This window comes from Psammomys obesus, unplaced genomic scaffold, assembly GCF_907164565.1.
Source record: "Psammomys obesus unplaced genomic scaffold, mPsaObe1.curated_primary_1811, whole genome shotgun sequence".
NCBI classification, from domain to species: Eukaryota; Metazoa; Chordata; class Mammalia; order Rodentia; family Muridae; genus Psammomys; species Psammomys obesus.
The window spans coordinates 6,554,654-6,577,985 of record NW_026596057.1 but is presented as its reverse complement, the minus strand read 5'-3'; the positions used below and the strand labels follow the sequence as shown (position 1 = coordinate 6,577,985).

At 40.0% G+C, this 23,332-nt stretch overlaps 1 protein-coding gene across 1 annotated transcript; it reads right to left on the bottom strand.

Moving 5' to 3' along the window:
• Positions 1-7,921: 7,921 nt before the first annotated feature.
• Positions 7,922-22,579, bottom strand: Ntmt2 (N-terminal Xaa-Pro-Lys N-methyltransferase 2). The gene is made up of 4 exons (XM_055624364.1): positions 22,426-22,579; positions 14,370-14,545; positions 8,924-9,173; positions 7,922-8,193 (listed from the first exon to the last, which is right to left on the bottom strand). Exons 1-4 carry the CDS (start codon positions 22,577-22,579, stop codon positions 7,922-7,924), a joined length of 852 nt encoding a protein of 283 aa, XP_055480339.1.
• Positions 22,580-23,332: the final 753 nt, after the last annotated feature.

Below are 23,332 nucleotides of genomic sequence, written 5' to 3'. Positions count from 1 at the left end.
TCAAAAAATATTGTGAGGGCTTAGGAAGTTAATGCATTTAGAGCATTCATAGAAGTGCTTTGCATATATCAGCAAATGTTTTATTGTTACTACTAATATAGAACATTAGAAATCTGAATGGTGATAGGTCACACACAAAAAAGCAGAAAGACATCAAAGTAGAAGGGGGAGACGTTGGGAAACCATGTCAGTGGGACAGGGTAAGAGAGAGATGGGGTGAAGACAATGGAAATTCATTATATACATGTATGGACCCATAAGTAAAAAATCAATTAAAATTTTTTAATTAAAAAAGTCTTTCCAAAACAAACTCCAGTTCTGGGAGTCAATAACCCAAGTTTTCTTCTAATAAATATTTCATTTACAAAGTGAGAGAATGTCACAGATTTCAAAAAAAGCAATGTAAATTGTGATAGCTTTGCCATTGTAATAAATACTGAAATACCTCGTTAGTAGAGATTTATGAGAAATGGCTTAACAAGATATCTTAGAAAAGAAAGGAGGTAAACCTTGACAAAGCAAGCAGACAGAGCTAAACCAGGAGAAGGTCCGAACTTTAACAACAGAGGGTGCCGGGGCCAGCCGGGCAGAGTCGAACGGTTCTTGAGTTGGGCGTGAGGATTAAAATTAATAAAGTAAACACACAGCACACAGGAAACTTTTTAAAGGTCCAGACTCGACAGCCATGGCAAAAGGCAGACTGCTGCAGAAAGCAGTGCCAGCAGCAAGTCTCTAGTCTCGGCCTGCCTGCCTCCTCTGCCTTCTTCGTCTCCAGCCTTCTCCTCTGTCTCCAGCCTTCTCTTGCCATAACTGTAGGCCTGTCTTTTATTGTAGAGTTTTTGAGCCAGAGTAGAAACATCTCAGAACAATAGGTTAATTTGCACAAGGAGCTAGAGGAAGAGGTGTGATCCTCACAAGCTATCCTACCTGCTGTCACAAACAAAAGGAGATAGACTTGCAAGTTCTCTGCCATTAGTAAAGGCCTGCTAAAAACCAGCTCTCCACCGAGATTTAAATATCAAAGCCGGCCGCTTGGAGTCACGGCTCCTGACAAGAGGGTCAGCAAGTCTTTTTGGAAAATTCTTTTGCATGGTAGGAGTTTCCATTTGGCCTCCTCTAGAGCACTTGAGAACCAGCCACCCTGGGTTTACCTTTTCATGAAGTCTAGCTCTCCAAACCGGAAGTCTGCTGTAGTTGGATGACCTCGGCATTCAGCTGGAAACATAGCCTTCTTCCAAGTTCATTCCCCTCAAGAAGAATCAATATGTTCTTACATATGTGAGTGTTCAAAGGATGTTATTTGTTTTCCCTCCCAAGACCTAGCTGCATATTTGACCTTCAGTCTTAAGTCACTCTTGCGTCCAAATGCTAAACCTTTATTCTTTTACCCAGCTATGCCTGTGAGCTGTAGCCCAGCTGGAGGAAGACCTTGACTAGGACCAGGCCTTTGCAGATCCTTGTCCAGTTCCAATTCCAGCTGCCTCATATGTTTCCTGGTCCAACATGACGTGAGAATCCTCCATCCCCATTCCTGCTGTTACGTGCTTCACCTTCCTTAACAGGATAGATGAGATTTCAGAAGCCCTGTGCCAAAGCTGTTTCTGTCAGGTTTGTTCCAGTGATTTGAAAGTAGCTAGTACGAGCCCCACCCTTGCCTTACTATAATGGCCTCACCTCAGTCTTTTTGGCTGATGTTGCCATTTCTTCTTAAGTCAACAGTCAAGTATTCCAGGGCACATCCTTTGTCTTCAAGGCTCATCCTTTGTCCCCGTCTCTGTTTTCACTCACTCGATTGGTAATTTCATCCAGAACCACAGTCTTAAAGACTGAATCTGCACGTGTGCGTCTAATCTTCTATCTCAGCCCAGACTTTTCTCTTAGACTTTAAACTTTCATGGTCACTAGGCTCCTCAATATTTTACTTGATGGCATCTCAAAACTAACATTTTGGAGTTTTGTGTTTTCTAATTCCTCATCCCTGGATATGAAAAGTGTTTCATTATCGACTTTCCCTGCATCAATCGCAGAAACTACATCGTCTTCTATTTCAGACTAAATATCTCCACTTTACTGACTCCTATTTACTCTCCCCAAGTCGACAAATGCAATTGTCATTTTTATATATTCATACTCTAGATGCTTCTTAGCACCTTCATTGCCACCTCTCCAGGTCAAGCTACTATCACCTTTCTCCAGAATTACTACAATATTCTATTATAGTAGTTGATTAAAGTTTTGTAGAGAGCCATTCGTAGATATTTTCTACTTTTTAGACACCTCTCTGTTACTCTAATGAAATGGCCATGACGTTCCAATCTGACTCTACTTACAAAGAGCAAGAAAACATGTGGATCACAAGCTAGCAGCCTTGCCAACCCCTAATTATTGCTTTCCTCGCTTCCGCCTCTATCGAGTATTCTTTTCTCAGCACAGCAGCCAGGGGATGCCTTTTAAAACAGAAGTCCCATCACATCAATCCCTGTCTCAAAACCACAGCACCTCTCGTTCTCACTCAGAATAAAAGTAATCTCTGTGACTTTATGTTACCACCCCAGGGCATCCTGCAATCTTGTATTTTACTGCATCCTCTCCTTTGTGCAATGGGCTGCTCTGCCCTCACCTACTTGCTGTTTCTCAAGACTGTTTCTCAAGCTTGCACTGGCTCTTCCCTTTTCCCAGATATCTGCAGAGTTTATATGCTTATCTTTACCCCTTGCCTCACGCGTCCTTCAGCGAGGCCAGTACTGACCACTGTTTGAAATTACGATCCTTCCCCACTGTGCTTCACTGTCCTTTGTTCCGCTCTGTTTTCGCAAAAACCTGCCACATGCCAGCATTGAAATGATAGAGTTCGCTTATTCATCGCCTCTCAATGTCACCAAGAGTTTAAGCTCCACAGTCAAGGGACTTACTTTAGCCTGAGATTTTAGAGCAGTGACTGCACATGGTAGGCATTCAAAAATGTGTTCAGTGAGTCTTTGTAGACTTTTTAAAGTCCCAGAGACAGAGCGAGTTCATCTTTTTCTCTGTATTAACTCTTTGTCCACACTGTTCAATGTTTTTTGTCGTAAATAATTATTATGTGTGTCTCAGTCTTTCTCACCCCTAAGCTATGATCTCTTTAGACACTTTTACATGTTTCTTGGTGGAGATAAGTCTAATGTCTTTTATGTAGCCAAAGATCAAACCATGCCAGCACAGAGGTGCTGAGTACATAGATTTCTCTGACATCAAGTTACCAGCTCTGCAAATTAGTTATTATTTCAAAAGTCATCAACCTCTACCCTAAGTATCTGTATATAAACACTCACTAATTGAGATAATTTGAAACCATTTTTTCACATATTTGCTTAATTAGCCTGCAGTGACCTCTGTAGAAACCCTGGCCTGTGATGATTATAAGAGGTAGTTTTTTTGGCGTGGACACCAAAGCATCAAAGAGTCAGCTGAAGCTAAGGCAAGCAATAACACAACTGGTTTTAATTACTCATGACAAGCAGCTGAATATATCAGACACAGGGCTTCTCCTCAACACATCACTCAAAAAGGCCAGTTAGAGAAAATGATGGCGAGAGAAAATGAAAATGGGAGTAAAATTTGCCCCTAATACAAAGCAGATCACCTTTTACACAGGTGACCCTCTTCATTTCCTTTTTCTTTTTTATGGTAGTATGAAATCGTTAACATGGCTGGCTCCTAAAACATGGTGCTCTTCTAGGCTGTTACTTAACAGTGGTCCTTCAGGCTCTCAAAAGAGGAAGCAGGTGACGATTACACCCTTTCATGGATCACCATATAAACTGAGGGGTCCTCCAAAGTTCATTCAGAATGGCAAACATGTTTGAAATTAATTCATTTATGGAGTGCAGGCAAGCACCTTCTACTTCCATTCAATATTCAGGGCTGCATTAACTTCATCTATAACCTCATTTTCTTGGCCATGTTCTTAGTGGAAACCAGTGAGGATTAGGCGGTTGCTTTATTACAGCCTGCACACAATTTTAGCACATCTCTTTCTTATCAGGCCTTACTCACTAATGAAACTGTGGGATATCTTTAGGTTGAACACTCGGAGACACAGACACAGAAACTGCCCTGATTAGGCAGCGTATTTGTCTCAGGATCTAATCTTACTATTGTTTCCCCTTCGCCTGATTCCCAAGCTCCAGGCTTTCTTATCTGTGGGCACTTTCTGGTTCTTGCATTATTTAATCAGTGCTTTGACTAGCCTTGTACACCTTCTCTTTTGGAATTTCAGAGGGCCTTAATTGTCTCTGATTTTTTTTTGTTCTAATTCCTGTTTGTTATTTCCAGAAACCTAGACTGCCTTGACTCTTCTTTTTCACATCAGCTTACATGCTTTCCGTAAGAGCTTTGCATTTCTGCAGTGTAGAAGGGTCTTTGGCGGAGACTGAGGCTCTAGTTATGAATATCCCCTCAAAGAGCTCAGGCTCTAAGACAAAAAGCTAAGCAGACAGCTAACTGTGAATGCCACCTTGATGCAATATGGTAAATACAGTAGAGCACAGAAGAGAAGACAGCCCAACAGCTGTGAGAGGTGTGGACAAAATTTTGTTGCTGTTGTTTTGTTTTGTTTTTTAAATCAACAACATCCAAGCATTTAGGGACAGATGAAAATTAAAGCAATCTATTCTATGTTAAAGAAGAGACGTCTGCAAACACCCTACGCCATACATCATGGTCCAGGGGATTGCAAATAGGTGCAACTGTGGAGGAGTGATAAAATGGGCTAGAGATGGAAGCCAATGCAAGATTATGAAGCTATTATATGGCATTCTCAAGAGCTGGAAATCCATGTTGTGAGTGTAATGGGGTATCATGGAAAGATTATATGTGGAATCATCTGATTATATTTCAGGATAATTGGCATCGATGTGAAAAAAAAACCCAGCTTCATGAATCCTTTCCTGTCAGTGCTCTCAAACAAAACCGATTCCTAGAATAACTTAAAATAACTTATGAAATAGTTGCAAATAAGCTGATCCATGTCGTAGAAACAAACTCTGATGGAGAGGAAGCTGGAAACCCTCTACTGATGAATTTCTCCACTTGATTTGGAGGCAGCTGGCCTATGCATCCGTATTTGGGAACTAAAGTAAACTGCCAATTAGACCACTGGGTTCCAGATGTGCTGATAAACACAAGCAGCCTGTTTAGATTGCTTTCTTTGACTGAAGGAGCTGACCTGGGTGTCACTGGAAATGTCTTCCTTCCTTTGGTTCCATTTAACTGACAAGACCAAAAAAAGAAATTCCATGGGTTGAGGTTCAGGATAACGGCACTCTGACCACTCTGGCACCAGACTCAGGTTAATAGAATTTTATTGAATGCTTAGCAAAGACTGGTCAGAAACACAGTTTGGATTCAGGAACCACGACTGTGACAGTGAGCCAATCTCAAAGGGAGTTTTTATAGGAAAACAAAAACAAAAACAAAAACAAACAAACAAAAAAACAAGCAGGAAGAATCAATTCTATTCTAGATATATCGTATCTAGCCAAGCAAGAAAATCAACTTTGTTCCAAGTACATAGTATCTAGGTAGCTAGGCAAAGCATTTTAAGCTGATTGGTTGGGGTTCAGGATAGGAGAACTTTTGGGGACTTTCCAGCTTTCCAGGAGGAAGGAGCATAGCAAGGTGCTGTGGTTTAACTCTAACAGAACATACATTTATCTTTAACTCAAGCAGAACATGCACTTATCATCTACTGTTTTAGTCTAGGCAGCAAGTACTGAATTATTGAATTGTAAATAAAAGCTATTCTTGTGTCAGGCAGGCAGAGCCTGAGAACTTGATCTCAGTTTTACCTTATGATCAAAATGCAGACTAAGGAGAAAATGACTCCAGTTAAGCTAAAGAGGAATGCAGGTGTCAACAGAGGAGCTACAATTATGCTAAAAACTAAAGTAGGTCTCAACAGAGGTGCTAAAGTTATGCAAAAAGATGAAGCAAGCCTCAACTCTTGCCTATAACTTCCAAAATCTTCTGCTTATTTCTTTTAGAAACATATCCAAACTTTAACACAACCTGTTAAGACTTCTTCATCTGGCTTGCAGTCTCATGATGCTACTATTTTTGGTTTCTTAGGTTTCTTTTTCTTTTTTATTTTTGTTGTTGTTGTTGCTGCTGTTTTCTTGTTTTTATCTTGTACCTGTTACTAACAATACACAAGGCTGCTAATGACAATGTTTGCCTTCAATTTTTGTTTTTGTTTTGTTTTTTGTTTTTTGTTTTTTTTTCTTTTTGTTGGTTAAATTAAGGGCACAAAGAATTCAGGAATGTTTGCAGGGTAATACAAATCTGAAGATTTTTTAAGTAGAATGTATAATGATTTGATTCAGCAAGATAAGGTTTATTATCAATGTCAAAGGCTCAACAGAGGTAACCATAGGCCAATCAATCATCTTTATACAATAAGCTCTGAAGACTAAGCACAAAGAAGATTGGCAAATGTCAATCATGGAAAAGTAGAAGTTAAGAGATAAAGCAATTAAAAGATGCTGGTGTAAAGGAATCCCCTAAATCAGCCTCAAATAAAGGTATTGCTAATTTGTTCCAAAACTTTTGGAGTGTGAAACCTGAGTTTTGTTGTACTCTGTAATAGTTTTGCTCCTTGATTTCGTTCTGTTCTCTGACTCATTTTCTTCTACATCATTCTAAGTGCATGAATGGATAAGGTATCAAGGACAGAAGTGATGTAATTTTCTGAGTACAAAATAAAAACTACCAAGGCAATGATGCATTTATGAGAATATTATAACAATTTTCTATTATTCTAGAGCTATGACTTTTAAAATAAGGCTTTTGCAATGTACCACAGCCATGCAGTAGGTCTTCTTCATTTAAATTGATTCTTTCAATTTTAGGGTCAAAATCATCACTGTGCTTCAACATGAAGATGCTAAAGTGTTTTGAAGACAAAGTAGTCATATTTAAACATTGTGCTAATAAAAACTAAATTTCATTTCTATTTTTTAAAATTATAGATTATTTTATTTAAACCAATGCCTTTTCTAAACCCAGCTAAGTCAGTATTTAAGTACCAATTTGCTTGCCTATTTCTTTTGGTAATTCTCTCTCAAGGTACAATCATTTCATTCAAGAAATGAAGACCATATGCAAAGAGGAAAAGAAGCAGGCGCTGTTGAAAGCCAGTGGCTAAAATTAGATCATTGACAACATTTACTTATATGGTTGAGGTGAAATTTCAGTGTAAAACATTTTCTCCTGAAAGGAGACACTTCTACCTCATGGTAATTCAAGCGTCAGTTATCAGATTACATTCGTATTACATCATTGGTAGTAAAACTGACCCAAAATAGAGAGGGAAACCATATACTTTTTCTGCCAAAAGAAGGGCTAAAGACAAAATTAATAGCCTTGTTTTCATAGGATTATTACACCAGTACCATTGTAGTTAGGAGGAGAGAAGCTGTAGCAGCAAAGAAAAAGAAAAGTGTAACGTAGCTGATACGGAGACAGGGAAAAGAGTGAGGACTTTCTACCCCATGCTGTGATAGATTTGCAAACACAAATCATCAGTGACCAACACAGACTACAATTTGTGAGCATTGTTTCATTTTCAGGTCTTCACATATACACACGTGTGCGGTGCAGGTGCAAACAAGCACATTGTTAAGGTACCTTCCTGGTGTTTCACTCCATGTCTCGGAAAATCTACAGCATCCATGACTGTCTCATTACAGCAATTATAAATCCAAAGATTCTCACATCACAGTGTGCTCCTCAGCAGCAGATCGTACACACTACATCATCAACCATTCTAGACATGCATTGTATCCCTTCTTCCCATGTCTCTCTGTGTCACATAGGGCACGTTGGAGATACACACAGTCCTGAAGCACCACTCTGCAGCCCGGCCGTTCATTCCCACTGCTGATCAGGAGTGTCTGTCGCTGTGCAGCGCAAACATCCACACTGGAACGCACTGCTCTGGGAAGCCCTCTTGTTTCTCCTGGCCCAGAACCACCAGTCCACTCTTCCTAATCAGGCTTCGAAGGATGTCCATATCCCGAGTCACGCTGCTGTCAGACAGGTCGAAGATACAGCCCTCCCGTGCGACATTGTCCTTCAGTATGATCACACCATTTTCTTTCAGGCCATCTCGGCACCGGGAAAGAAAGGCAAGAAGGTCCTTATCAGTCAGGTACCCTGCAAGTGGGGCCAGGTTGGTAGAGAAAACGAATGCAGGAGGGAGGTGAGTTGGAAAGGAAAACCAGGCTAAGAATCAAGATGCTGCCACCTGTCCACTCACACAAACTGCTTAATAGCTTGAATTGTCTTAGTTGCAAAAAACTTTGAGAATTTAGATGAAACCAAAAAGATACAGTCCTCTTTCAGGGATTTTAACTCCTTGTCTTTCTATCATGCTAACTGGACCTTGTACCTGAGAGGCACGAGACATGACCGCCCTTCCCAGGAGCCATTTCATGTTCTTGTACAACAATAATTTCTGTGTGTGTGTGTGTGTGTGTGTGTGTGTGTGTGTGTGTGTGTGTGCCACCACAATATAATTCATTGCTGTTTCATTTCCTAAGGATTTAAGTCTCAGAACATTTAGTTCCACCAATAAATAATGAGGATTAACCATTTATGGGCCCATTTTTTTAAGTCTTTTTAAGTATTTATGTTTCTGCAAAGACGTAGGTTGTTCCCAAGCACTTGGTTTATCCCTAGGGGTAAGAACTGGGAGGCTTGTACAGCAACGTTAGAACTCTGGTGGGACAGAGTTGTTGGGATTCACATGACAGCTAAAGCTAGCAAAAAGTGCTATAAGTGCACCTAACAGCTCCATTTTCCTGCTTGTGATCTTGCTGGTCCCTACGCCATCTTTCCTAGCTTGCAAAGGAGGAAGGGCAGAAGCTATGACACGGAGCCTGACCTGAGACCCACTGGATCCAGATGACGTCATAACTCCCGAAGCGGGGCGTGAACTCCTGCAGACTGGAGCAGTGGTAATTCTCAACTTTGTCTTCGTTAACCCGCAAGTAGCTCTGGGCTTCCAGGAGGAAGGGTTCCATCATGTCCACCAACTCGACACTGCTGAAAACAGGCAACAAGACGTGCTTGCTGACCCTTCCTATTCCAGAACCGCAGTCCAACGCGCAGCCAGTTCCCGCTCTCCCCGGCCCCTGCAGAGAGATACCTTGTGGACCACTTCAAGTACAGAGACGCAGACTGAGGCCCGGGCATTATGCTCATGTCTTTAAGTCAAGTTTAATTGGCTCCATTTTCCACTATAAGATGTTTCATTTATGTGTGTGATTCACTGTGTTTATACAAATGCTCATTGGTAAGTATCTATCACCACATCAATATATAAAACCTTTAATGATTTTTTTCCCCAAAATTATAGTTCTACTTTGTTCTGCCAAATTTAATTCTTTAAAAAGAATCGCAAACTATTATCTTTGCTTCCAATACAGGGTAAGTTTCTCCCAGAAATGAGCTATGGAGAGCTCTATGAAGCTATAACTTTGATGACCACAGTGGCTGGGAGAACTTGGCCAATAGGTTATTACTTTGAAAAAAATGGGGAGGTGGGGTAGGGCCCATCGCTGAGTTTTGATGAGTTTCAAAACTACACTAAACATGTCCTTCATGAAACATTCAAATTCATATTGGGGTGATTGAAATTTTAGCTTTTCTAAGCTGAAATTGGGGGTGCTGTTAATCATCTACTCCTTTTCTGTGGATGGTAAACTTTGAGACCCGAGTTGAGGAATAGACATTGTCCATAGACATTGTCCCATTGTCTGTCTCACCAGGATTGTATTGTAAATAGAGTTCTGGGGACATACAACCCATCCTTTCAGATTGAGGATAGTTTCTTCAGTCTCTTTGTCTCCTTTAATGCTAAAAGAATGTGTGTGTGTGTGTGTGTGTGTGTGTGTGTGTGTGTGTGCCAGAAATTTCATATTTACTGAAGAAAAAAAAAAACTTTAAGTAAGGCTATGCATTAAATTAACTAGAAAAGGGGATGGGGAGGTGGTGGAGATGGAGAAATTAGTTAATATAAACATTCTCAAACTTGCTTCCACACAATTAAAGAAGAGCTTTGGATTTATGAAGAAAGACTCAGCTGGTCTAAATTAGTTAGTCGTGATTGGGATGGCTGCTGCGTAGGTTTGTGCTAGAAATTACAGTAATAGGATACTGGGGGTTGACAATCAAGATCTTATGGAGAAAGCCTACTCTTGATTTCTCAGGAACTGAGGATGAAAAGTACAGTTGGCTAAGGATCAAAGGTAAGCATGAGCAGAAGGGAACATCAAAAAAATGTGCCTTCCAGTATGTCCAAAGGGCTTCCCTTTTGCTAGGAAGGTACAGTGACAAGGAGGGAGGGGCAATTTCAATGTCTTTCCAAATGGAGTAAATGCATGAGCATTTATATGTTGCACGTTCTTTATAGCCACAACAATTACAACGATCAGGAAAACCTCCATAAGACGATGATGATGGTTCCCATTTTGTAGGTGAGAAACCTCTAGTTCCTCGTATTACACAGCTGATAGCAGAACTAGAATCGGAGCGGGAACCATCAGAGGCAGAGCCAGTCCGCGTTAGGAATGGCATGCACAGCGCTGACTCTGACCCCTTCGATTCGGGGCCACCTAAAGTGATATATTCAAAGGGATTCATAGGCTTCATTCAGACTCCAAAGAAAAGGGGTTTATGATTGATGGGTGATTTCTGCCTTGAGTCCAAGAAGAGAAGCAGTAGGACCCTGCCGTATGCTTACCATCTCCACCTTCACTATGGTTGCCTCCCTTGGTCAAGTCAATTGCAGCATAAATACTGACTGATATAAAGTCTTGTGAAAGCTGTAATCTTTTATATAAAGGAAAGGAGAAAATATGGAGTTGTTATTGTAAGCTGTCAGCAATGACTTCAGTAGAAATTGGTCTGTTCAAATGATAGATTCTCATTTAAAGTGTTTCCTGCCAATTGCTTGGCTCTAAGCAGCTCTATTGGTCATGCTGCTCTCATTAGTGTAACAAGTGGCTTTAGAAGTAGAACCATGGAACAACAGAGCCAAGAGACCTTAAGACTGAACTTGTTGAAGGCGTTTTTGTTCAATGAACAGATAACATAGAGCTGGTAAGTGAAGGGGTCTTGCCCTCTCAGCCTTCCCATCACTTTTTACGGAAACCCTTAAAGGATGTCAGCAAAAGCCTCGAGCTTTTAAGTAAGTAATATTTAATCCCTTTGCATCTTATACAAATAAACTGAGGCCAAGGAGGTTCGAACTAGAACTCCCTGGAACAGTGGTTCTCAACTTTCCTAATGCTGTGTGTGTGATCCTTTAGTACAAATCCTCATGTTGTAATAAACCCCAGCCATGACAAATGATCCATTGTTACTTCATTACGGTGATTTTGCTACTGTTGTGAATCGTAATGCAAATATCTGATATACAGGATATCTGATATGCAACCCCCACCCTCTCCAGAGGGGTCACGACCCACAAGTTGAGAACCAGTGTTCTGGATGATTCTCACCCTCTTCAGTTATGTCTGGTCAATTCAAGTGTGTGATGTTTGGCCGCACCTATCCTTGAAACTGTTGTTAATCAGACACAAATGTTTCTTTCACTCAAGCCCTAAGCTCCAGCCTCTCCGACCATTGCATAGTTGCTCTGTTCTGTTTCACCCTAGGTAGTTGGCACTGCCCCGCCCCCCTGTCGTGGCACTGCTATTCTCTTCCGTTCTGTCACTCACAGGCAGCACCTCTGAGAAGAGATATTTAAAGACCGCAATCAGAATCTGCTCTCACGTCTTGGGCTCACTGACTGGAGAAGCTGTGACTGGATTGAAATTGGATGCCCTTGACAGATGTGAGTCCAATCTCGTACAATGTGTGATTTCAGAACTAGGTGATTTTTATTTTCATTTTCATTCATTGTGTTATCATTGTGTGTCTATGGATTCATACAAAATAGTAAAAACACTTCTAATTATTTCTGGTTTTGGTTTGTTTGTTTGTTTGTTTTACCCATCTAATTGTTTTATTTTGCACAGCATTATCTTAAGCCATTTAATGAAGTTGAAAACTAAAATGTGTTTAATGGCACTGTATGTAAGCCATGACACATGAATCAAAACTTACCATGTTAGTCACCCAATCTCTGACAAATATCCAAGAAACAAATGCGTCAAATAGCAAATCCTTCTTATGTACTACAACTTTACCCTATTAGTTATCAGGTATGCCGCCATCATCTTGGTACCATTTGTGGACTGTCTAAAGCAAATACATTTACAACTAGATTAAACAGTTTTTCCTACTGTCCCCTGTCACCAAGTGTTGAAAGGAAAGCAAAGCTTTAAATTAAACAGTCTGCCTTTTCCCAGTTGACACAAGAATAAATCATGTCAGATACTCATATCCCCTAAGTCCTTGTTTCTTGACCTAGATACTAATTTAGCAGATTATTAAGGTCAAAGTGCTAAAATATCATTCCTTTAAGCAGACTGCTTGTTCTTAGTTCAAGGTCACAGCTTTACAATGAGCCTTGTCTACTAAGAAGGGATCTTGTATTTGTTTGAAAAGGGAAGCCTGCCTCTTTTCCAACATAAATATGCCAGCATGCAGTGTTTCCTTTCCCAGGTCCAGAGGCGTGCTTCTGGGCTCTGTCTGAGTAGAATCCCTGTGGTCAGCTTGGCATTCCTCACGGAGTGACAAGACAGCTGGATTACTAGCTAGGCTTCTGAAATGCCTTGGGATCAAAGTCAGCCTCACCATGAGGCAAAGACCAGAATAGAGTTGAGATCTATAGTCTATGAGCAAAAGAAAAAAAAAGGGAAAGAAAAGGAATTTTTCTTCTTCATGAAACAAATGGGGAAAAATGTTGTGGTTGAGAGTAAGGAATTTGGTATAAGACTGACCTGGCTGGACTAATATCTCAGTGTGTGTAATCTTAATGATTTATTTCATCCCTTTGAGCCTCAGTTTCCACAACTATAAAAAGAGAACTGACAACAGTTCTTACCTTTAAGAATTGTCAAGAGTAAAAAGTGTTCCTAGAAGGCTTAGCAAAATAACTGAGCTACTTATAATAAGCATACCATGAAATCAGCCATTGATACTAGTTTAGAAATGTTGCAGATTACTCTGACATGTAAACATCCATGGCAACAAACCCTACATGCTCCAGACCTTTGTGGCTGTAAATTACATCGGATAGACATTTGGTCTGGTAGACATCTCATGCTGACCGCATGACTTAGCCAGACTCATGACTCAGATCCTGGGTGCTGCAAGAAGCTTATAATGAACAGAACTTCACCTCAACACCAAGGATGGTCTTCATGTTTCCCTTCTGAGTAAGTCGACAGCTCAATTCTAAAACTTAATGTTGATAATACTTCCTTTATCGAAATAAAACAGTACCCGCATTTTAATCAAATGACATTGTTTTGAATTGCAACAAATTTTGCTTGCAATTAGGAGATTTATCTTGAATAAGATCAACAGAAGCTTTATTGTCTGGCTTAAGATAGTATGAAAACTAGATAAAGTTTATGATATGAGATGAATATATGATAAGACATCATGGTATTATTACTAATATCCACTATGTTATGTTCATTTTGTTCACCAAAGCAAGTGTTCAACATCTCTAGTCTTCTTTCATCTTTGCTTTCTTCTGTCAGACAAATTCTGTTGTTACTCTTGAGCTATGGACTAGAAAACTAAAGCTAAATACAGGTAAATAGCATGCCTGGAGGTGTTTATACATTAGGTAGAAGAACCACAATGCTTTAAAAGTCATAGAATTTTGGCTTTTACATTCTACCATCTTGTCTCTATCTGACCTGGAAATTTCTTCCACAAAAAGGAAGATGTTTAATCAAATCCAGAGCAACAAAAGAATCACATATTTTCAAGTAGCAAGATGAACTATGTATAAAAATCATAAAGAGATTCTATCATTCTTGTTTTTGTTTTAAACTGAACATAAGCATGCATTTCATTCGTATGTTAGAGACTTCATAAATCAGTCTGAAATTCTATGAGGCACGGATTCTCAGCAGTCTTCTGGGTGTCAGCTGTTTGCCTCTGAGCTGCTGAAGGAGATGCCTCTGTAATCCTCACACAGAAATGTCTGCGCTTTTCGTCCCCCTTCCCCCAAGCACGCAAGATTAGCTGGTGCCATGGCAGTGCAGCGCCAAGTGGGATAAGCCCCAGGTTTGCTCAACTCCATCACTCTGACCATCTTAAGATAGGCTTTCTGGCTGACCTCTCAGCTAGGTCACAGGACCATGCGAGCTCTGAGTTTGCAAGGACTTGTCCTTCCCTCCTCAAGTGACAGTCAGAAAACTCACCCCAACAAATTTCCTAAGGAATTCACGAGAGGCCTGGATATCTGGGTTAGATAGTTCAATGAAATTTCCCATCATGCCTTCTTCTGTGGCAGGTACTTCTTGGTAGAAAAGTTTGGCTCTGGCATAAAACTGCATTTCACCATCAATGACTTGGCTTGTTAAAGCATACAATTTTACTGCAAAGAAAATATTATCAAAAGTTATTAAAATGTATAGGATGTAACAAGCTCATTTTAAAAAAGTATGGCTTTCTTAAACTCCATGTGTTTGTCTGTAGAAGAAAGGGCATTGATTTGATTTGGCTTAATTTATTTTAGACAAGGTCTCACTATGTGGCTTTGGCTGTTTTGGAACTTGCTATATAGACCAGCTAGACTCAAACTCACAGAGATCTGCCTGTCTCTGCCTCCCAAGTACTGGGATTAAAGGCATGCAAGGCAATGCCCAGCACTGACAATTTTTTTTTACACAAATAAGTGAACTTTCATTTATTATTTATTTATTTATTTATTTATTTATTTATTTATTTATTTATTTCAAGAGCTTGATTAAGGCTTAAGCTCTGTCTCTCCACTGTCACCAGCACAGTGGATCAGAGAGGAGGACCCAGAGAAGCTACATGGCAGGTTTTGGTTTTTTTTTTAATTTTTATATTAATTACACTTTATTCATTTTGTATCCCCCATAAGCCCCTCCCTCCTCCCCTCCCGATCCCACCCTCCCTCCCCTTTCTGCATGCATGCCACTCCCCAAGTCCACTGATAGGGGAGGTTCTCCTCTTCTTTCTGATCTTAGTCTATCAGTTCTCATCAAAAGTGGCTGCATTGTCCTCTACTGTGGCCTGATAAGGCTGCTCCCCCCTCAGGGGGAAGTGATTAACGAGCAGGCCAATCAGATTATGTCAGAGGCAGTCCCTCTTCCCATTACTATGTAACCCACTTGGACACTGAACTGCCATGGGCTACACCTGTGCAGGTTTTTTTTTTTTTAATTACTATAACAATTTATTCATTTTGTGTCTCAGATATAGCCCCCTCCTTCATCCCCTCCCAATCTCACCCTCCCTTCCTCTTCTCCTCCAATGCCCCTCCCCTAGTCCACTGATAGGGGAGGTCCTCCTCCCCTTCCATCTGACCCTAGCCTATCAGGTCTCATCAGGACTGACTGCATTGTCTTCCTCTGCGGCCTGGTAAGGCTGTCTCCCCTTCAGGGGATGGTGATCAAAAGCCACTGAGTTCATGTCAGAGACAGTCCTTGTTCCCCTTACTGGGGAACCCATTTAGAGGCTGAGTTGCCATGGGCTACATCTGTGTAGGGGTTCTAGGTTTTAAATCAGAAAATCTGCATTTGAGTTCTAGCCCAGAGGTTTGCATGCAATATAACATTGAGAAAACTATTTAAACCCTACAGTTTTCAAGAATGTTATCTATAAATCACAGTTACTTGAATTTGTAATTGAATGGCTAGTTTCATAAACCTGACTTACCATCTTATTAAAAAAGTCTTACAGTATTTTGCACAATAGAAAAATAAACCTCATCACACCATTAACTCCTAGCTATGAGTGCTTTATGGAAATTTTCTCATTAATTCTTGCTGCCAATCTCTATTTTCACTTCTTTTAAAGTAATAAATATGGGTATGCTCTATTTTAAATGTAGTACTAATGTATGAAATTCTCAAAACATTTTTAAAATTTAAATTTAAAAATGCCTTAATTCATAAGGTCTCCAAACAAACCAATTAGAAAGCTAAAAATTTCTAAAGTAATACAAGTGTATGTGTGGGGAACTATTAAAGAAACAACAGAAAAAAAATCCTAGAGCTGAAAAAGAATGTAAGATCTAACCAGTGCTAGGAAGGATAGACTTTTTTTTAAATGCAGATTTACAGATAAGTTTAATTTTTTTAAAACAGAAAGAATAAGAAAATGACCCTAATGTTATCTGGAAAGAAAAAGAAACACTTGAAAGCAATGGTTTAGGGGCATTAGTATTCTGAGGACCATTTATTTTGAAGCTAAATTTAACATCCAGTTAACTGTGATTGTAAGTGTTCATTTCCTATGGACTTATTTTTCAGAAGTATTTTGAAGCTGTATTTCAACCCAGCAAATGTTAAAATCAAGAGAAAATGTATGCAGAGAAATGATGTCATTAACACAGGAATGAAAATAATGGAAAGAAATCTGTAACTGACAACAGTTTATCAGATCTGGAATAAAGCTGTTCATACTGCAAGAGAAATTATAGGCTGGAGTTTGGCCAATAGAGAAGGTGGCCAAGAATCTAGGACATGTTGGTGAAGTTCCAAAAACAGACATGTTTTGGTTCAGTCACCAGAAATGAAATATAGTTGAAAGCTCTAAGTAAAATATACAATGGCTCAAAACTGCTATTATTATACCAAAATATGGCATAATTTTAAATAGAAAAAGTCAAAGAAAAAAATAGTATTTAGCCTTCACTAGGAACGTTTACTTTTCTTCCGATAACTGCAAAGACTGTAACATTAAAGCAGGACACTACTCAACTCTAAAGTCAATGAGAACACACTCCCAAATTTTTATCCTAAAAGTTAAAACTGCAATAGACAGCATATGACTAAGAATATGCACCTCATTGTGGAGCTACATCAAGATTTTCCAACGTGTAGACCCCAGAACTAATGTTTACGTCACAAATGACCATGGATTTTCTGAAAGGCTTTCAGGAGTCAGTTTCTAAATCGATTGGAGACAAACAGTATTATATATGGTCTCCTCAATGTATATTAACTGTTTTACATGTATGTTCATTTTAAAATACAAATCTTTTAAAGCTGTTAATATAGAGAAAGAATGGACCTCATGCTCCAAAGCAAAAGGAACTGCTGACCTTCCACTTCCCTCAGTTCCCCAGGTAAAGTCTTATATAAAATCCAAGTAGATAAACAAATTCTTCCAAATTGAACAGAGATGGAAAATTCATGCACCATCACTCCAACATTATGATGCTTCTAAATTCTTCTGGACTCCTCAAAACGTCAAGCTAGAAAATCACAATTCTGAGAGTCTTCTCGGTAATGAGTGCCATTCTGGGAATGTGAATGAGCCATGGACCTCTCTCTCTCTCTCTCTCTCTCTCTCTCTCTCTCTCTCTCTTTCTTGTTAGAGAGAAATTGTGCATGTATGGAGATCAGAGGGTCCAGGGATCAAACTCAGGCCATTGGGTTTGGCAACTGTTATCTTTACTCACCTACCTAGCCATCTCACTGACCCTCCTCAGTGTTTTTTGATCCAGGTAAAACAGCAAATTAGCCACAGTCATCATCACATGCTTAAGTCACCGAGTTGGTAGGGTGTATTAAAAGCCTTCTTCTAGAAGTGCGCATGGTTCATTACATCAGAAACAGTTCGGTTTCAAGTCAGTGCAGAGCTCAGCAGGTTTCAGCTCCACTAGGTGGGCTTTTATGGTCACAGGCTTGTGTGCTCATTTTCACCTAACTGACATATATTTCTCTAAGAAAGATATATGAGGTGTCATGGCCAATCCCAGTTCTGCCCCCTCAATGGCTCCTGCATCGTTCATGTTGGATTAAATAAGGCAAACTAGTCACTAGCCTATGTCTTTTTACTGCAGAAGTTCATGTTGTGGTAATCTGTCACAGAATTGTAATGTCTCTGTAAATTCTGAGAGAGTTTGCAAAAGAAGCTAGGTCAAAGTGGCACTTTATTTCTTGACCCATATTATCTGTAGTTAATCAAATCTATATAGAGGCAAGAAATGCATCTCACTGACAATGTAAGATACATGTTATATAGAAGAAAATAAAGAGAAATAAGGAAGTGGGGAATTCATTGCGGGAATTCTAAGTGTTTTAGTGGAAATGCTTTTAGTAACTGTCTCTTTAACTGAGGTGGTAAATAAGTAACCACAGCTCTTAGCTCATCCTCAAAGACGGATTCTTCTAGAAGGGCTCAAAGACAGAAGGGGAACAGTACCTGTTGGGTATTTCTTACATGCATGGCCTTATCCTCGGTATTTTTGTATTATTTCTTTTAATCCTACATTAAGACTGACTCTTAATATTTTAGAAGACTGGAGTTAGAGTGATCGATTTTTAGCTGAGCGGTAAAAGAACAGCACTTCTTAGCAAAAGAAGTATCACAGCAGGTCAAAAGACAAGTCCCTCTGAACAAAGCTTTTGTCCTTCTGCTAAGTCACCCAAAACCATTTCTAAGTAACAATGGCCAGGAGGTGCAGACTCTGAATAAAACAACTGACGGGCACATACTGACTCTCACGTACTGAAAAATACAGTCGTGCTAGACTATTTACTGATGGTTAACTTAGCTGAACGTCTCCAACTAAGCTGTTTACAGGTTCTGTAAGAACCGATAAACTAAAGACTTACAGTAACATTTTCTTTCTTATACTAGTTTTTGTTTGTTCATAAATAGCCATCTTTAGAAAACTTCTCAACCCAAATCTCCAGATGAATTTACAGGTTGATATCACTTAGCTATATGGGTCTACTCAGTGGCCCACCCATCTGGGCCCCCTCTGTGCCTAGATCCACAAAGAAAAGTTATGGAAAGTAAGAACACACCTAATAGGACGATGTGACAATGAACTGCAGTTTTTAAAAATGCAAAACACTAAAAGTAGCAAGCTTGTTTCCCTTTTTCCTGAAAAATCTCTTAAGGTAAACAGCATTGCTTCATCTTCCATTTCATACTTCAGTTCGCTGGGTCTTAACATTTCCACACATCTCTGAAGCTAGTCAAGGATGTTTGGGGGGCGTTCTCCATGACAGACCTTACCACAGAGTGAGCTGAAATAAAACTGGCTGCCTTACACAGACATTGGAGAGACGCCGAAAGGGAAGAAGGAATCAAAGACAGGTTAACCATGGTTCTTTCCATAATTACCCCTAAACAACTAGGCCCTCTGTGCAGACCCTACAGGAAGGGTTCCCTAATGTTTTCAAAAGAGAGACTTTATTTTCATTTTTATGAAGCCTTAAAGTCATCAAGGACAAGGGAAGCCAAACACTAAAACACTTCTTTGGAGCTGGGAGGTAACGTCTCTGCTGGCTGTTTTATTTCCAACCAAAAAGGCATAATATCCGCTAGAGCCTGAAAACTTGCACATATTAAGTTTATCGTCTTTGGTAAAGCCTGCTCTTAAAAAATGTTAAATGCTGACATTAGACAAGGCCTGGCATAGGGAAAGTACAGGAAAAACCTAACACCCACTGAAAACTGATGGCTTTTACATGTATGCCGCATGTAAATTCTTCTAGTCCTCCTGTCACCATTTTGAGGAAAATGATGCTCATAAGCATTTAGCTGGCAAAAAGATCACTTCTCTAGTTTGAGCAGTCTAAGATCATAATACATATTCAAATGTAATTCTGTAACTGCCTCTTGCACTAACTATGTCTGGCTTGATCAGAAACTGTCCACCCCCTCCCAAAAAAGGTTTTTCCTCATAGCAGAAGCACTTAATGACACTCACCATCCCCCATAATCTTATCCTTCTAGGCAATGAAGTCTAAACAAATGTAAAGCATGTCATCTGGGCTAATGTCTTTAAAGTTACCAAACAGGCCTCTAACTACATCTTCCCTTTGCCTTGGTGAGCAGTGTTAGCTGGCTGATGGAGACCGTATCACCCTAGATACCCATATGCCTATACGGCATGTCAAAAGTGATATCAAGAGTAAATACATGGGTGCAACCAATGCTATCTCAGAATCCGTTTGTTACTGCAGCAGAACTTAACCCACACCAACTAATATTATCCTCAGTTAACACTGTCATGCAGGTATTGTAGATGCAACTCTCAGTATTACTAATTCTCAGGGAAAACTAATGTTTGGGCTGAATTCTCAGAATAGAAAAAATAAGGAGTGTTATTTGTGGAAAGTTAAGTGATGATAAAGCCAGCTTCAGCCTGGAGTAGGCTGATTCTATTCCAGTGGCACTCACTAAGGGAACCCTCTAAGTCTCTCAGAAGCCACAGGTGAGGCAAGAATAGAAGTTGCACTTCTTTCATTTTAGTTGGGGTTCCCACAGACTATTTTGTTTAAAATATCAGCTTTTGCAAATCATTAATTAACCATTCTCACAATCTTGAAGGAGAAAAATTGATAAAATTAAAAAAAAAAACACTGTAAAATCAGAATGATTACATTAGATTAAGAAAAGATAGCTGGGTGGGTGGTGGCACACACCTTTAATCCCAGCACTTGGGAGGCAGAAGCAGGCAGATCTCTGTGATTTCAAGGCCAGCCTGGTCTACAGAAAGAGTTCCTGGACAGCCAGAGCTACAAAGAGAAACCCTGTCTTGAAAAACAACAACAGAAAAAAAAAAAAAAGAAAGAAAGAAAGAAAGAAAGAAAGAAAGAAAGAAAGAAAGAAAGAAAGAAAGAAAGAAAGAAAGAAAGAAAAAAAAAAACCAACAACAACAAAAAAAGATTAAGGCCAAATGTAACTGGAGACTACTTGTTTTAATTAATTTTCATCTGATTTTGAGCAGAGAGTGTTTAGTTCTTAACTGACTGACAGCTGAGTTCGGAAATTAGCCCCTTTTCTGTCTGTAAGCATTTTAAAGTCTGTCAGTCATTTGCCCGCTAATGACTCCCTTCTCCGCTGTGATAATTGATTGCTTTCTCCAGTCTATATCACACAGTGTTGCTCAAGACTCTTTCAGAGCTGTAGCCCACAGGCAGTCTCTCAGAAGTCAGTGATTTGCCCAGGCCTGGAGGCACCAGGGACTGATAACCTTCCAAACGATCACCCCAGTTTTTTTCTCTTAAGGTAAAGTAGATACACGTCATGATGGAAGAAGCCTTCTGCTTGCTCTCTCTAAATTAGATAACGCATCTCTGAATTTTACCTGTTTCACTTCAAAAATAAAATTGTAGGGAGGAAGTGGGAAATTGAGAGGAAGAATAGTGATATTTACCCATGAGTTGTAGCTGTGAGGATCAAAGTTACAGATGAGAAACATTCTCATGTGAAAGCCATTTAAATATAATGCAAATGTATCTGTAGGATGAAATTAAAGAACCCTCAGAAGGAAATTTCTAAAACAAGACTTTGATAGCTGCTAACATCCAGGGGTTTGTTTTTTTTTTTTTTTTTTTAATGTAACTCAAAGGACTATGCAGTTCTCTCCACGGCAGGAAACTGGGGCCAAATCAAGTGCACAATGAGGCTTTCAGACAACCTTATGCAAACAGACCAAGGCTGAGAAATAGCATTCTTGTTTTCACTGGGAGAAAATATAAATCAAAGAGGCAGGAAGGGAGCACTTCACTTTTTAATCCTAAATTTCTTCCTCTTTAGTGCTGGTGGGAGTGTCAACACGTGCTACTTTCACAGAGGTTGAGGAAGCATGCCATGAGCATACCTGATAAGCTTTTCCTTGTTCTTCTGTCCCATTTCCCTGAAACTGGAGGGGGGGGGAACAAAAATGAAGGGCAGACTACTACCTCTTGCTATCAAAAGTCCAAGCTAAAATCAGCTTTCTTTGGGTCTCTGATGATACTTGCGACTTAGTGAAGCCAGAACAGAATGTATATACACGGACACACGCACGGCTCATCATCACCATCACCACCACCCAGACACATTGCACGTGTGTCCCAAGCACATTTTGAACCTTCTTATGTGATCTTTGTTTTAGAATTTTTTTTTTTTTTTTGCTTAGCATAGTATTCCATCAATATTCACAAATCCAAGTTACCTCATTTTCCACCTTGAGCAATTAGAAAACACAACACTGACAACCCAAGAATTGAGTTTCTTTAAGCCTCATAGTCACCACGCTCACACCTGGAACAGCAAGTCACTATGCCTAAGGGGGCACGAAAACCCTAAAATAGCATTCGGCCTTGCCAGGCAGCACTTGCTATTACCCTCTCAATAGAAGAATGTCATTGAAGCATTTCACCCGCTGACATTGTCTGGATTCACCCTTAGCTGAAAAGCACCCGTGTCTAACCTCTCTCACACAGCCTATCCAGTCCCTTTTTGTCCCTTGTTGAGCAGCTCTGGCTCACTTACCCAGGGGAATTTTTTCCAGCAGGTAGAGATAGCTCTGAAAGAAGTCATTGCGGATGGCTTTGTGAAGGATAAAGGACATGCTATGTCGACAGAGTTCATCATCAGTCTTCTGCCAGCGGGATCTAAAGGCAAAATGGGCTCCCAGGTGGGCCATGGTGAAGGGGTATAATAATGATTCCTGCAGAGAAAGGAAGCTCGTCTGGCTGTTGCTTTGAATTAGTCTTCTCTTCCTCAAAGAACTTGAGACTGTCATTTTAAACCAGTCCCAGGTCCATCTATATCAGGACAGGCTGTCATGGGCTGTGGGGGGAGGGGTAGCAGACATGGGGAGGTCAGGCTCTTGGCACAGCCACCCACCGTCTGATTGCTTGCGCGACACCACTCCAAGCCAGCAGGTGCTAAAAGTAAAGATGGAAACAGGCTGAGAGAGATCCTGCTTCATCTAGGGAAAAGCACGCTTCCCTTCTTTATAGGCTGCTTCAAACAGGCTCAAGCACTGCCTGCTAACACCCTGAATACTCTCTTTAATTTGATTCTGAAATTGGAACAGCCTAATTTCCATTTCAAAGAGTTGTGAATATTTTGCAGGAGGTCCGATTCCCTGATTTCCATTGCTCCTGGAACACTGAATCCTCAAATTACAAGGGCCCTTCAAAGTCATCTTAGCCACTCACATTGCTTTCATCAGTACAGTTTTCCCCAAATCATTTTATAGAGGTGGGTATGTGTTTCCAATGTTTAAAGCTATTCCAGAGGGGCAATTATTGGAAAGCCTGTTTTTGAAATTAAATACCCTTCTCTATCAGCAAGCTCTTCCACTTAACCTGTTCTGATCAGTGCCTACTTATGCAAGTCCATTCATTCCTTTCTGTCTTCTATGAATATAATTTTCCTTTCAAGCACATTT

Coding starts and splice junctions, on each gene's coding strand:
- Ntmt2 (XM_055624364.1), bottom strand. CDS start 22,579: ATGGCCCACCTGGGAGCCCATTTTGCCTTTAGATCCCGCTGGCAGAAG. Junction 14,546..22,425: donor GCTGGAAAAAATTCCCCTGG/GTAAGTGAGCCA, acceptor TTTTCTTTGCAG/TAAAATTGTATGCTTTAACA. Junction 9,174..14,369: donor TCCTTAGGAAATTTGTTGGG/GTGAGTTTTCTG, acceptor ATCTCTCTGCAG/GGGCCGGGGAGAGCGGGAAC.